Source organism: Hemitrygon akajei, unplaced genomic scaffold (genome assembly GCF_048418815.1).
Source record: "Hemitrygon akajei unplaced genomic scaffold, sHemAka1.3 Scf000096, whole genome shotgun sequence".
Taxonomy (NCBI): Eukaryota; Metazoa; Chordata; class Chondrichthyes; order Myliobatiformes; family Dasyatidae; genus Hemitrygon; species Hemitrygon akajei.
Window position 1 is genome coordinate 215,901 of NW_027331982.1, and position 16,591 is coordinate 232,491.

At 47.4% G+C, this 16,591-nt stretch overlaps 1 protein-coding gene across 3 annotated transcripts in view; it reads left to right on the plus strand.

Annotated features, from left to right (window-relative positions):
- LOC140722977 (NACHT, LRR and PYD domains-containing protein 3-like) overlaps positions 1-9,776 on the plus strand; it is a 52,075-nt gene extending 42,299 nt beyond the window's left edge. For all 3 annotated transcript variants that reach the window (XM_073037600.1, XM_073037601.1, XM_073037602.1), the window contains 5 exons: positions 3,335-3,421; positions 8,052-8,222; positions 8,378-8,548; positions 8,704-8,871; positions 9,035-9,776. In XM_073037600.1, coding sequence (XP_072893701.1) covers positions 3,335-3,421; positions 8,052-8,222; positions 8,378-8,548; positions 8,704-8,871; positions 9,035-9,122 — 685 coding nt within the window. In that variant the 3' untranslated portion in view covers positions 9,123-9,776. The remainder of the gene's footprint in view (positions 1-3,334; positions 3,422-8,051; positions 8,223-8,377; positions 8,549-8,703; positions 8,872-9,034) is intronic.
- Positions 9,777-16,591: the final 6,815 nt, after the last annotated feature.

Genomic DNA, 16,591 nt, shown 5'->3' on the forward strand with positions numbered 1-16,591 from the left:
TACTGAACACATCCCTGCCAGAAAACAACTTAACCCAATCCACTTTTCCCAGATCCTCTCTCATTTCCACAAAATTGGCCCTTCTCCAATTCAGGACCTTAACTGGTGGACCAGTCCTATCCTTATCCATAATTATCTTGAAACTAATGACATTATGGTCACTGGACCCAAAATGTTCTCCTACACATACTTCTGTCACCTGACCTGTCTGGTTCCATAATAGGAGATCAGGTACTGCACCCTCTCTCGTTGATACCTCAAGATATTGATTTAGAAAACTTTTCTGAGCACGTTTGACAAACTCCACGCCATCTAACCCTTTCTCAGAATGGGCGTCCCCGTCAATATGTGTAAAGTTAAAATCCCCTACGATTACAACTTTCTGTTTCTTACATTGGTCTACAAACTCTCTACAGATTTGCTCCTCCAATTCTCTCTGACTATTGGGTGGTCTATAATACAACCCTATTAGTGTGGTCACACCTTTCCCGTTCCTCAGCTCCACCCATATGGCCTCTGTAGACGAACCCTCCGCGCAGACCCGTCTACGCACATCTGTGATATTCTCGGTGACTGGTAATGCCACTCCTCCCCCTTTCATCCGTACCCCCTATCACGTCTGAAACAATGGATACCCGGAACATGAAGCTGCCAGTCTTGCCCCTCCTGCAACCAAGTCTTACTAATAGCAAAAATATCAAAATCATCGTGTGCCAATCCACGACGTAAACTGATCGGCCTTACGTACAAAACTCCTTGCATTGAAATAGATGCACCTGAGAACATTTCTGTCACGTACAAACCATTGATATCTGTCTATACAAGCAGTCCTCGCATGACGCTTATCCTCCTCCACCTCACTATCTGCTCTAACACTCCGGTTCCCCTCCCCCTGCAATCTAGTTTAAAACCCCCGGAGCAGAACTTGCTAACCTACCGGCAAGGATGTTAGTCCCCCTCCAGTTCAGGTGCAAACTGTCCAATTCGAACTGGTCCCACCTCCCCTTGAAGAAAGCCCAATTGTCCAGAAACATGAACCCCTCCCTCATGCACCATCCCCTCAGCCACGTATTTAGTTGCATTATCTTCCTTTTTCCAGCCTCACTAGCACGTGGCATGGGTAGCAATCCACCTGTGGGATCCCCATTCCCCATCCCCCTTCTTCCTGTGCGATGTACCTTCCGCAACTGACATTCTCCTGTGGGATCCTGCTTCCCCAAACCCCTTCCTCCTGTATGATCTCTCTTCCACGTCCCTCCTCTTCCTGTCGGATCCCTATTCCCCATCGCCCTTCCTCCTGTGAGATCTGCCTTCGACATCCCACTTCCTGCTTTAAGATCGCACGTCCATCCAACCTCCTCCTGTTAACCGTCCCCCTTCCTGCTGATGGGCCTCTGTACCCATTCCCCTCCTCCTGTGGCATCTGTCTTTCTCATCTCCCTTCCTCCAGTGGGATCTCTCTTCCCCATCCCCCTTCCTGCTGATGGGTCTCTGCTCCCATTCCCCTCTTCCTGTGGCATCTGACTTTCTCAGCTCCCCTCCTCCCGTAGGATCACTCTACCCCATCACACTTCCTCCTGCTGTATCTCTCTTCCTCATGCTCCTTCCTCCTGTAGAATGGCTTTTCCTCATCCCCCTTCTTTCTGTGGGATGACTCTCCCACATCCCCTTCCTCACTCCCTTGATCTTTTTTCATCTCCACCTCTGTTCATCCTGTGGGAATCTCTCTTCCCCATCCCACTTCCTCCAGTGGGATCACTCTCCCCCATCCGCCTTCTTCGTCTGGGATCTCTTTCCCCATCCACCTTCGCCAGTGGAGCATTTGTTACCATCCCCCCACTCTTCTTGTGGGATCTCCCTTCCACATCCCCCTTCCTCCCGTGGGACTTCTCTTCCACATCCCCTTTCTCCTGTGGGATCCCTCTTTCCCATCTCCCTTCCTCCTGTGGCATCTCATCCCCATCCCCCTTCTTCCAATGGGATTTATCTTCCCCACCCCCTTTCTTCCTGTGGGATCTCTCCTCCCATTCCCCCTTCATGCACTCTCCTTCCCAAACTCCCTTCCTCGTGTGGGATATCCCTTCCCCATCACCCTTCCTCCTTTGGGATCACTCGTCCATCTGACTTCCTCCTGTGGAATCTCTCTTCCACATCCGCCTTCCTCCTGCGGGTTCTCTATTCACCATCACCCTTTCTCGTATGGGGCCTATGTTCCCATCCACCACTCTTCTTTTGGGATTTCTCTTCACATCTGCCTTCCTCTTGAGGGATCTATCTCTTCCCCATCCCCCTTCCTCCTGTGGGATCTCTCTTCCCCATCCCCATTCCAGCTGTTGGATCTCGATACCCCATCCCCCTTCCTCACGTTGGGTCTCTCTTATCCACCCCCTTCCTTCTGTGGGATATCTCTTCCCCATCACCCTTCCTCCTTTGGGATCACTCGTTCATCTGACTTCCTCCTGTGGAATCTCTCTTCCACATCCGCCTTCCTCCTGCGGGATCTCTATTCACCATCACCCTTTCTCGTGTGGGGCCTCTGTTCCCATCCCCTACTCTTCTTTTGGCATCTCTCTTCCACATCTTCCTTCCTCTTGAGAAATCTATCTCTTCCCCACCCCTTTCCACCTGTGGGATCTCTCTTTCCCCCCTTCCTCCTGCTGGATCTTTCTTACCCATCCCCCTTCCTCCTGTGGGATCTGTTCCCCATCCCCCTACCTCCGCTGATTTATCTCTTCCCCTTCGCCATTCCTCCTTTGGGATCTCTCATCCCCATCCCCCTTCCTCCGGTGGGATTTATCTTCCCTACCCCCTTTCTACCTGTGGGATCTCTCTTCCCCATCCCACTTCCTCCTGTGGGATATCCCTTCCCCATCACCCTTCTTCCTTTGGGATCACTCGTCCATCTGACTTCCTCCTGGGGGATCTCTCTTGCCCATCCCCTTCCTCCTGTGGGATCTCTATTCACCATCACCCTTTCTCGTGTGGGTTCTCTGTTCCCATCCTCCATTCTTCTTGTGGGATCTCTCTTCCCCATCCCTTTAGCTCGGGTGGGTCTATTTCACTGTGTCCCATTGACATTTCTGCTTTTCTGTTAGGAACATTTTGTTTAGCCATCTGGAAATGAGAGAGTTTACAGGGTCACACCGACAAACTAAATTACCGACATTTGGTGAATACGCTGGAGCTGGGCAGTGAGGGGCAATGACTGAGATGGGAACTCCGATCAGTGATTTACTGAAGGTTTTAATGTTTCCTGAAATATCCGAGCGAGAGAAATTCCGCTAAACCCACGGTTTGAATCACTTTGTTCATCAATCTGTCTGTTTGTGTTTAGACTTGGGCAGAATAAACTGGGAGATTCAGGAGTGAAACTGGTGTCTGCGGCTCTGAGGAACCCAGAGTGTAAAATACAGAAACTGCGGTAAGTACCAGACTGTGGGAGATTGTGTTTAGTCACAGGGTGTCTGACACTGAACATTAATGTGATCAGCAAAAACAAAGAAACATAGAAAACATACAGTACAATAGAGGCCCTTCGGCCCACAAAGCTGTGCCGAACATGTCACTACCTTATAATTACCTCGGTTTTACCCATAGCCCACTATATTTCTAAGCTCCATGTAGCCATTCTGGAATTAAAAGACCCTATCGTTTCCGCCTCCAGCAGCCCTTTCCACGCACTCACCAATCTCTGCGTAAAAAAATCTTACCCCTGACATCTCCTTTGTACCTAATTCGAAGCACTTTAAAACTATGCCCTCTTGTGCTAACCATTTCAGCCCTGGGGAAAAGCCTCTGACGAACCACATGATCAATGCCTCTCATTATCTTGTACGCCTCTATCAAATCACCTCTCATCCTCTGTCTCTCCAAGAGAAAAGGCTGAGTTCACTCAACTTATTCTCATAAGGCTTGGTCCCCAATCCAGGCAAAATCCTTGTAAATCTCCTCTGCACCCTTTCTAATGGTTTCCACGTCCTTCCTATAGTGAGGACACCAGGATTGAGCACAGTACTCCAAGTAGGGTCTGACCAGGGTCCTATAGTGCTGCAACATATAACCATATAACAATTACAGGATGGAAACAGGACATCTCAGCCCTTGTAGTCCATGCCAAACGCTTACTCTCACCTACTCGCACTGGCTCCCACTCAGCCCGTAACCCTCCATTCCTTTCCTGTCTACTTACCTATCCAATTTTACTTTAAATTACAATACTGAACCTGCCTCTACCACTTCTACTGGAAGCTCATTCACAGCCACCACTCTCTGAGTAAAGAAATTCCCCCTCGTGTTACCCTTAAACCTTTGCCGCCTAACTCTCAGATCATGTCCTCTTGTTTGAATCTCCCCTACTCTCAACGGAAAAAGCCTATCCACGTCAACTCGATCTATCCCCTTCATAACCTCTCAACTCTTAAACATTACCTCTCAACTCTTAAACTCAATCCCACTACTGCTGAAGGCCATTACACTGTACGCCGTCTTAATTATAGAGTCAACCTGCATAGCAGCTTTGAGTGTCCTATGTACTCAGACCCCAAGATCCCTCTGATCATCCACACTGCCAAGACTTACCAATAATACTATATTCTGCCATCATATTTGACCTACCAAAGTGAACCACTTCACACTTATTTGGGTTGAACTCCATTTGCCACTTCTCAGCCCAGTTTTGCATCCTATCAATGTCCCGTTGTAACCTTGGACAACCCTCCACACTATCCACAACACCCCCAACCTTTGTGTCATCATCAAATTTACTTATCCATCCCTCCACTTCCTCATCCAGGTCATTTATAAAAATCACAAAGACTTGGGGTCCCAGAACAGATCCCTGAGGCACTCCACTGGTCACCGGCCTCCATGCAGAATATGACCCATCTACAACCACGCTTTGCCTTCTGTGGGCAAGTCAGTTCCGGATCCACAAAGCGATGTCCCCTTGGATCCCAGGCCTCCTTACTTTCTCAATAAGCCTTGCATGGGGTACCTTATCAAATGCCTTGCTGAAATCCATATACACTACATCTACTGCTCTACCTCCATCAATGTGTTTAGTCACATCCTCAAAAAAATCAGTCAGGCTCGTAAGGCACGACCTGCCTTTCACAAAGCCTTGCTGTCTATTCCTAATCATATTTTGCCTCTCCCTACCTCTCAGGATCTTCTCCATCAACTTACCAACCACTGAAGTAAGACTCACTAGCCTATAATTTCCTGGGCTATCCCTACTCACTTTCTTGAATAAGTGAACAACATTCCCAACCCTCCAATCCTCCGGAACCTCTCACATCCTCATTGATGATGCAAAGATCATTGCCAGAGGCTCAGCAATCCCCTCCCTCGCTTCCCACAGTAGCCTGGTGTACATCTCTTCCAGTCACGGTGACTTATCCAAATTGATGCTTTCCAAAAGCTCCACCACATCCTCTTTCTTAATAACTACATTTTCAAGTTTTTCAGTCCACTGCAATTCATCCCTACAATCGCCAAGATCCTTTTCCGTCATGAATGCTGAAGCAAATGATTCATTAAATACCTCCGCTATTTCCTCTGGTTCCATACGCACTTTTCCATTGTCACACTTGTTTGGTCTTATTCTTTCACACCTTGTCCTCTTGCTCTTCACATACTTGCAGAATGCTTTGGGGTTTTCCTTAATCCTGTCTGCCAAGCCCTTCTCATAGTCCCTTCAGCTCTCCTGATTTCACTCTTAAGCTCCTTCCTGCGAGCCTTATAATCTTCCAGATTCATGTCATTACCTCGTTTTTTGAACCTTTCATAAGCTCTTCTTTTCTTCTTGACTAGATTTACAACGGCCTTTGTGCACCATGGATCTTGTACCCTACCATCCTTTCCATGTCTCATTGGAACGTACAAACTCAGAACCCCACGCAAATATCCCCTGAACATTTTCTACATTTCTTCAGTATGTTTCCCTGAGCGCATCTGTTTCCAATTTATGCTTACAAGTTCCAGCCTTATAGGCTCATAGTTTCCCTTACTCTAATTAAAGGTTTCCCAAGCTTGCCTGATCCTATCCCTCTCTAATGCTATGGTAAAAGAGATAGAACTGTGATCACTATCTCCAAAATGCTCTCCCACTGAGATACCTGACACCAGGCCAGGTTCATTTCCCAATAGCAGATCAAGCACAGCCTCTCCTCTTGTAGGCTTATCTAAATATTGTGTTAAGAAACCTTCCTGAACACACCTAACAAATTCCACCCCATCTAAACCCCTCACTCTAGGGAGATGCCAATCAATATTTGGGAATTTAAAACCTCACACCTCAACAACCCTGTTATTAAAACTCCTTTCCAGAATCTGTCTCCCTATCTGCTCCTCGATGTCCCTGTTACCATTGGGTGGTCTACACAAAACACCCAGTAGAGTTACTGACCCCTTCCTGTTCCTAACTTCCACCCACAGAGACACCTTAGACAAACCCTCCATGACTTCCTCCTTTTCTGTAGCCGTGACACTATCTCTGATCAACAGTGACAGGTCCCCACCTCTTTTGCCTCCCTCCCTCTCCTTTCTGAAACAATTAAATCCTGACACTTGAAGCAGCCGTTCCTACCCCTGCACCATCCAAGTCTCTGTAATGACCACCACATCATAGCTCCGAGAGCTGATCCACGCTCTAAGCTCATCCGTTCGATTCATCATACTCCTTGCATTAAAATAGACACATCTCAAACCATCGGACTGAGTGCCTCCCTTCTCTATCACCTGCGCATCCTCCCTTTCACACTGTCTCCAAATTCTCTCTATTTGTGAGCCAACCTTCCTCTCCTCCATCACATCAATTTGGTTCCCTCCCCCCAGCAATTCTAGTTTAAACTCTCCCCAGTAGCCTTAGCAAACCTTGCTGCCAGGATATTGGTGCCCCGGGATTCAAGTGCAACCCGTCATTTTTGTGCAGGTCACACCTGCTCCAAAAGAGGTCCCAATGATCCAGAAATCTGAATCCCTGCCTCCTGCTCCAATCCCTCAGTCAATGCGTTTATCCTCCACCTCATCCTAATCTTATTCTCACTGTCATGTTGCACAGGCAGTAATTCCAAGATCACTACCTTTGAGGTCCTGTTTCTCAACTTCCTTCCTAACTCTCTGTAGTCTGTTTTCAGGACCTCTTCCCTTTTCCTGCCTGTCACTGGTACCAATATGTCCCACGACCTCTGGCTGTTCTCGCTCCCACTGCAGGATATCTTGGACGTGATCAGAAACATCCCGGACCCTGGCACCTGCGAGACAAACTACCATCCGAGTTTCTTTCCTGCGTCCACAGAATCGTTTGTCTGACCCCCTGACTATAGTCCCCTATCTCTGCTGCCTTCCTCTTCCTTTCCCTGCCCTCCTGAGCCACAGGGCCAGACTCTGTGCCAGAGGCACTGACACTGATGCTCCCCAACCCATAGGCCATCCCCCTCCGGCAGTACTCGAACAGGGGTACTTATCGTCAAGGGGTACAGCTACTGGGGTACTCTCTAGTACATGCTTCTTGGCCTTCCCTGTCCTGACTCTGACCCACTTCTTCAGTCTCCCGTGGCCCCGGTGTGAGCACCTGCCTGTAGCTCCTCTCTATCACCTCCGCACTCTCCCTGACCAGACGAAAGTCACCGAGCTGCATCTCCAGTTCCCTAACTCGGTCCCTAAGGATCTGCAGCTCGACACACCGGGTGCAGATGTTGCCGTCCAGGAGGCTGGGAGTCTCCAGGATCTCCCACATCTGACACCGAGCACAGAAAACCAGCCTCACACACATACTCTCTGTCTGTATTGTCAACAGATAACCTACCTCGCCTCGACCCTTTATCGCCGAAGCCCCGTTGAGCCAAAGCCTTCCTACTCTGTCTCCCGCTCCTCTGACGCTCACTCTGTAAATCTGTCTTCCTTTTAAACTCTTCTCGCTGTTTTCACTGGCTGACTTGCACAGTCGTGCTGAAGAAAAAAATCAGCAATTCTGTTACTGATAAACACTGGGGATTTGTACCGTCTCCTGTGTCTCTGTGTCCTTCACCCTCACTCTCTCTCATCTCCAGGCTGAGGGAGGTCGGTCTCACAGATTCTGGTGCCGAGGATCTCGTCTCCGCTCTCAGTACAAACCCATCACTGACGGAGCTGAACCTGAGTGATAATAAACTGGGAGATTCAGGAGTGAAACTGGTGTCTGCGGCTCTGAGGAACCCGGAGTGTAAAATACAGGAACTGCGGTAAGTACCAGACTGTGGGAGATTGTGTTTACAGTCACTGGGTGTCTGACACTGAACATTAATGTGATCAGTAATTGTGTTACTGATAAACACTGGGGATTTCTACCGTCTCCTGTCTCTCTGTTTCCTTCACCCTCACTCTCTGTCATCTCTAGGCTGTGGGATGTCGGTCTCACAGATTCTGGAGCCGCGGATCTCGCCTCTGCTCTCAGTACAATCCGATCACAGACGGAGCTGAACCTGGGTTCTAATAAACTTGGTGATTCAGGAGTGAAACTGGTGTCTGCGGCTCTGAGGGACCCGGAGTGTAAAATACAGAAACTGTGGTAAGAACTAGACTGTGGGAGATTGTGTTTACAGTCACTGGGTGTCTGACACTGAACATTAATGTGATCAGTAATTGTGTTACTGATAAACACTGGGGATTTGTTCCGTCTCCTGTCTCTCTGTGTCCTTCACCCTCACTCTCTCTCATCTCCAGGCTGAGGGAGGTCGGTCTCACAGATTCTGGTGCCGAGGATCTCGTCTCCGCTCTCAGTACAAACCCATCACTGACGGAGTTGAACCTGGAATTTAACTCTCTGACAGACGGATCTGTCCCCGCTCTCCACCGCCTCATACTGACCCTCCCGAGACTGAAGCAGATCGAGTGAGTGTTTGTGTTCATGTTCAATGTGATAAAATATCAGCGGATCCGCGGGTTTTCTGGTGATATTTGTCTGTGAGTGTTGTTGAAACATTAACCCCAGTCCCTGTTACTGACACTGTTGTGTAATCTGTTTATTTTATCTTTATTCTCCCATCTGTTTCAGGCTGGGGGGGAATCGGTTCAGTGTGACCGGGAGGAAGGAACTGGGATCTCTGCGGGAATCCAGACCCGGACTGAGAGTGGCCGTGTGAACATCTGAATGTGTGAACATCCCCGCCCGCGGGATGGGGACATTTGGTCGATTCCCCGCCCTCCCCTTTAATTCCCGCCCTTACCTTTAATGGCCGCGCGCCTGGTTCAACTCTCAACAGTTTTAACTGAACCGGCTCAGGTCTCGCGCTGTGTGTCGCTTGGAACGGTCCCGCCGTGACGTCATTCCGCCTGTTGTCCGGCGGGTCAGCTTCCGCCGGATGTGCGGGTTCGAGGCTCTCCCACGTGACACCCCGGAGAATTACCCAGACAGGAAGAGCCCGGGGGTCCGGGGCTCAGTCTGGGACACCGGTTTCCCGGGGTGGGATTATCCCGGGAGAGAATCCTTTTGCTCCTTTTGCTGAGGACGGTGCATTCGGCAGTCTGGCCGATATAATGTTGTTAAATTGACAAATCCCTCGGCAGTGACCCTGGATCTGCAGCGATCCCGGACACGGCCCTGAAGTGTGATTTTATAATCATCGGTTCCCCGATGCAGAGTGACGGTGAGAAACGGGACTGATTATTCTAACTGTCGCTCGTTGTCGCCGGTCAGTTAATTGTGTGTGACTGTGAGAGAGTCGGGAGCAGCTTATTTATTCCCGCACGTCAGCAGCTCACACATTGTTCAATTTACATTTGTCATGATGAAATCAATAAACCGCTGTAACTTCCTGTCTTGGTGTTGGACTCGAGTTTTATTTGAGGTTTCTGCTGCCCCCCGCACCCTGTGCACTGCAACAGTGGGTCGGAGCTCCTCACACTGACACAGTAGCGTCTCAGCTCCAGGCTGAGGGAGGTCGGACTGGCAGAGTCTGGGTGCCCAGGATCTCATCTCCACCGAACTCCCATTCTGGCTATCTGTCCCCCTCCTGCCCCCCTGATTGAAAATGGTGAATAGGGAGGGAGCGACAGAAGGATTTAGATTGGTCACTGACGAGTGACTGAAAGGTTGACTGAAAATGGTCTCTGGGGAGAAAGTGATGGGCTGAGTGACAATGGGTGCCAGGGAGGGGGCGATGGGTGGAATTAAGATGGCTGTGGTCACCTTGTCCCTCATGCCCGGCAGGGAGGGAGTGATACACTGACAAGAGTGTGGGAGTGACAGGCAGAGTTAAAATGACCGACAGGGTGGGGCTGAAACACTGACTGAAAATTATCACGGGGGGTGGGGAGTTACCTGCTGATTAAAATAGGATTCTGGATTAAAGCCAGAATATAAAATTATTACCGGGGCAGAGTGTTGCGCCGAGATTACATTGTCACCAGGGAGGGGGTGTCGCACGCATTGAAAATGATCACCAGGGAGGGAGGGATGCACTGAGAGAAAATGAACACTAGGAGGTGACAAATCCGAGGGAGTGGCGGCCCGACCTGAAATAGACCCTGATACCTTTGTCACAATGGCCGACAGGGAGAGAGTGATGGACAGACTTCAAATGGTCCACAGGGAGGGAGAGGGTAAAATGGCCAAATGGAGTCAGTGACACATTGAGAAGAGAGGGGGGTAATGGGTCGATGTACAAGACAGTGACGCTCTGACATAAAATAGCTGTTGTTTCGCTTGAAATGCCTGACGGGGCAGTTTAGGGTTTGTGATACCTTTTTTAAAGTGGGCGCCAGGAAGGAAGGGGGTGAGACTCCGATTGAAAACGGCCGTTAATTCTGTCGAGGAAAGGGGAGCGATGTGGTGCCTGAAGGAGACCCCGTTCGGCCGGGTTGAAATGGGACAAAGGAGGGAGAGATGTGGTGACTGAAGGAGACCCCGCTCGGCCGGGTTGAAACGGGATCAAGGAGGGAGAGATGTGGTGACTGAAGGAGACCCCGCTCGGCCGGGTTGAAACGGGACCAAGGAGGGAGAGATGTGGTGACTGAAGGAGACCCCGTTCGGCCGGGTTGAACCGGGACCAAGGAGGGAGAGATGTGGTGACTGAAGGAGACCCCGCTCGGCCGGGTTGAAACGGGACCAAGGAGGGCGAGATGTGGTGACTGAAGGAGACCCCGTTCGGCCGGGTTGAACCGGGACCAAGGAGGGAGAGATGTGGTGACTGAAGGAGACCCCGCTCGGCCGGGTTGAAACGGGACCAAGGAGGGAGAGATGTGGTGACTGAAGGATACCCCGTTCGGCCGGGTTGAAACGGGACCAAGGAGGGAGAGATGTGGTGACTGAAGGAGACCCCGCTCGGCCGGGTTGAAACGGGACCAAGGAGGGAGAGATGTGGTGACTGAAGGAGACCCCGCTCGGCCGGGTTGAAACGGGACCAAGGAGGGAGAGATGTGGTGACTGAAGGAGACCCCGCTCGGCCGGGTTGAAACGGGACCAAGGAGGGAGAGATATGGTGACTGAAGGAGACCCCGCTCTGCCGGGTTGAAACGGGACCAAGGAGGGAGAGATGTGGTGCCTGAAGGAGACCCCGCTCGGCCGGGTTGAAACGGGACCAAGGAGGGAGAGATGTAGTGACTGAAGGAGACCCCGCTCGGCCGGGTTGAAACGGGACCAAGGAGGGAGAGATGTGGTGACTGAAGGAGACCCCGTTCGGCCGGGTTGAAACTGGACCAAGGAGGGAAAGATGTGGTGACTGAAGGAGACCCCGTTCGGCCGGGTTGAAACGGGACCAAGGAGGGAGCGACGCCTCAGTTAAAGTGAGCGGCAGAGAAGGAGTGAAGGACACGTTGACTTCAAATGTCCGACGCTTCACTTGAAATGGCCGCTGAGGAGGGGGTGATGGCTTTGGTAGAAGTGAGCACAAGAGAGGGAGGGACGCGCTGATTTAAAATGGGCGAATCCTTGGTTAATGTGGCCGCCAGGGATGGAGTGAGACACTGACTTACAATGGCCACTGTCACACGCAGAATCTATGGCGAAGGAACATGCGGTGCCCATGGGTACAATCCCGGGATCCAGTGTGTTATTGGTTGTCATAACAGTTTTATATCGTCTTGGGTGTTGTATATATGATTTAATTCTAATCATTTTGTCATTGAATAAACTAATGTATATATCTCAGATATTCACACATACACATATACATGCGGGTTTTGGGGAGGAGGAGTGAGGGTTTGGGAGGAAGAGGAGTGATGGGACGAGGAGTGGGCTGATCAGACGGTGAGCGTGGCGAAGTCACTGACTCAATAAGGGACGGAGAGGGGAGGGGCGAAAGTTCCCGTCACAAGCAGGAGGCCGGCATGGAGAAGATAAAGCCGGTGTGAGGAGGAGTGAAACGACAGGAAGGGAATGGGACTGATGGGACAGGGAGGGAGGGAGAGTAATGGGACGTGGTGGGAGGGGAACATGGAATGGGAAGGGAGGGGATGTAATGGGACGGGAAGAAGTGTCTGATGTGGTGGCCAGTGCTCTCATGTTTGCTGTTGTGTGCTGGGGCAGCAGGCTGAGGGTAGCAGACACCAACAGAATCAACAAACTCATTCGTAAGGCCAGTGATGTTGTGGGAGTGGAACTGGACTCTCTGACGGTGGTGTCTGAAAAGAGGATGCTGTCCAAGTTGCATGCCATCTTGGACAATGACTCCCATCCACTCCATAATATACTGGTTAGGCACAGGAGTACATTCAGCCAGAGACTCGTTCCACCGAGATGTAACACTGAGCGTCACAGGAAGTCATTCCTACCTGTGGCCATCAAACTTTACAATTCCTCCCTCGGAGTGTCAGACACTCTAAGGCAATAGGCTGGTCCTGGACTTATTTCCACTTAGCATGATTAACTTATTATTATTTAATTATTTATGGCTTTATATTGGTATATTTCTACACTACTCTCGGTTGGTGCGACTGTAACGAAACCCAGTTTCCCAGGGGATCAATAAAGTTTGTCTGTCTGTCTGTCTTTAGCAGCCGGAGCTGAGAGCAAAAGGAAAACAAAACGTGCAGCAGCAGTAATATCATTGATAATAATTTACCTGTTTAAAGACAGGATATAAAATTGTAGCATCATGCATCCCACAGCTATTCGACACTCACTGAGATAACAGAAGAGCAGAAAGTATGCCGTGATTGTGTGAAATTATTTAAAGATAACTGATAATAGATTCTGTACTTCTAAATCAAGCCCGAATGAATATCTGAAAACATTCATGTTGTTATGTTGACTACGAAAAATCATTTAATTCTGCCCCACACTAGAGAGACATGTCATTTGGACTCGATAACCGGAGAATATTAAACATAATGTAAAGTGCAATAGAGCTAGCAGAGAAGCAAGGTCCGATACTCCCGATGGATGGAAATGAAACAGATAAACACCTGGGATATCAAAGTGCAAACGAATTGGATCATAGTGTGATAAATGGAAATAAATCACTTCAGGACTTAAGAAAATGTGCCAGAAGGAGCTCAACAGTGAAAATATTACAAAGGCAACGCGCTGTTTGGCAGCAAATACATTATGTTTGTTTTAAGAAACAGATCTGGAAAACTGATAAAGAAAAATAACAATTCAGATGAAGTTTTTTAGAAAACACTACATACACTTGAGCGCACTTACCACGGACAAAGGCGGAAGAGGAATAACAGACGTAATACGTTTACACACTAGTCAGATGAAAATTCGAAAGATAACTTTTCATCAAAGAAGACAGGATTTAGCAATCAACGCGAGCATTAATCAACATTAAACTTAAATGAAAGTACGATATAGAAAAAAATAACAAAATTATCACTTTGGAAGAAAGAGTTAACCAATGGAAGAACAGGACCCTCTGTGGAAGACATCCCCACGATCTGAACAGAGTCGATGTCGACAAGGAAACGGCGAAGGTTTGGCTCAGAGTTGGAGTCCTTTTCCCAGGAACGGGGCAACAAAAGGTGATGAACTCTGAACCAATATAAAACACAGAAGAATGAACAAAAAATTCAAGCCGACAATATCACGAGAAAGCAGAAACAACCGAACGCAGCACAGGATCCTGCAGCAGATTAACTCAGGTTGATTACTGATACAGGTGAAATCAGGTGGCAAGCGTTATTCACCAAGTTCTTGCTTTAAATTGCTAACTCATAAAAGGCAGCGTTCATTGCTATCAATGGAATCCTGATTCCGTTTTAGATTCGGAGTCCTACAATTATATTAAGGCCGGTCCATTATTACAGACAGGGCCGATACATGATGTTCATCCGGATAAAGAAGCAACAACAACTTATAGCCATTCCAGGCACACACAACTTCCATAAATCAACATTAGAAAACACCGGTAATGTGCTGACTTAAAAGAGAAAATTAAAATGCATTGAAAATGATCGGGGTATAAGACCATAAGACAAAACTTCAGGGTGAATTCTATCATGTAATGATCACTTATCCCGAAAGGTTCCTTTACCTTAAGTTCCACAAACAACTTCCGTTCATTGCACAACACCGAATCGAGAACAGCTGATCCCGCAGTGGGCTCAAACAGAGCTGGTCGAAAAGCCACCTCGGAGGTTTTCCTTTGGGATCTCGCAGCAACCTGGTCTTCCCAGTCTACGTGTATATTTAAATTCCCCGTGATTATTGAAACATTGTCCGCTTAGCATGTAATTTCTATCTCCCATTGGAATTTGCAAACTAGATCTTTATTATTGTTTGGAGGTCTGTATATTACTCCGATCAGGGTCTTTTTTTAACTTTTGCAGTCTGTTACTCCACCCACAACGATTCAATAACTTTCGACACTATGTCACCTATTTCTGATGATATGATTTCATTGTTTTTTACCAACAGAGACACAACAACCCATCCGCCTGTCTGTTTCTCCTTAAAATATAATGTGGATCCTTGGATGTTAAGTTCCCAGCTAAAATCTTCTTTCCGCCACGATTCAGTGATTCCCTCAACTCCTTACACGCCAGTTTGTAACTGTGTTACAATTTCATCAACCTTATTCCATATACTGTGCGCTTTCAAGTATAACACCTTTCGTCCTGCATTCACCCTTTTCAATTTTGTCACCTTTAACATTGCAGCATCCTGTTGACTGCATTTTTGTCCCATTATGAGTTTCTCTTTACTAAGAGTCTGACTGCACACTGGCTCTGTTTCTGAACTAGCGACCTCATCCTCAGCACGATCACCTCGGTTACAATGCACCGCCAGATCAGCTTAGACCCTCCCGAACAGGCGTTGTCTAGTATACATTGTCCAATAGGTATATTCACCACTGGTCTCATCCTATCCATCTCTTCTCAAAATCAAATAAAGGTTCAAAGGTTGGTCTTCTAATTTTCTCCAAGCTAAGACACAGCATCACTTGAGAAAACCATTGTGACAACGTAGGAGCTGATATATTCTTCCATTTCAACAAGATGGCCCTCCTAGCTATCAATGTAACAAACATGTTGGTCAGACACAGAAATACCATGGATATTTTGAGGAATTATTCCAAAAAGCACAGTCAATTTATTAGGCTGTAAATTGATTCTGAGTGCTTTAGAAATTGTCGAAAAAACTGACTTGCAACACTGTTTTAATATAGAACCTGACCAGAACATATGTGTCAGTGTAGCCATCTCAGATTTACATCTATCACAATACTTATCAACATTGGACAATATTTTAGAAAGTCTCTCCTTCGTCAAATGGTAATGATGTACAATTTTAAATTGAATCTGTGAATGACTAGCACAGATCGAAGAAGAGTTAACCAGCTTCAGAATCTGTGTCCAATCCTCCCATACAACAGTCAAATTGAGTTCCTTCTCGCAATCCTGTTTAATCTTAAGTAAAGGACGCTTATCCCATTGCAATAATAAATTATAAATTCTTCCAATAGAACCTTTCATCAAGGGGTTCATATTCATAATAGTATTTAACAAGTCAGCCTCCAATATGTCAGGAAAATTACTTAAACATTTTTGTAAAAAATGTCTACCTTGAAGATATTCTAAAAAGTGTGAATATGAGAAACAATACTTACCGACTAATTGTTCAAAATACATCAATCTGCCTTCTTTAAATAAATCCAAAAAAGAATTAATACCATTATTTTCCCAAAGTAAAATGAAATGGATCACTCCAAGAAGTTCTAAAAAAAAAAGCAGTTACGATAAATTATACTACAAAGTATAATTTTTAGTTTGACTTTCGATAAAAATGATAAAGTCAGAGTTTTGCAATAAAGTCTGAGACATGCGCCATGGTGGACGGCCAAAAATGAGATCATCAAATTTAAAGGACAAACTCGAAGGCGCATGATCAGATATAGCAATAGCGTCATATTCATAGTTTTTAATATTAGGCAAAGGATGTGGATCAACTATAATATAATCAATCCTCGAATATTTTTATCAACATGTGAAAAAGAAGAATATTCTCTGTTAACAGGGTGTAAATGCCTCCATGATTTGATCAAACCAAAATCGGTCAAAAAGGAGTTAGTAAGTGACGCAGAACGATTTGGAAGTCGTTGATTACTTGAGCTCTTAACAATCATAGGATTTAAACAACTGTTAAAATTCCTACCCATTATCAACATAT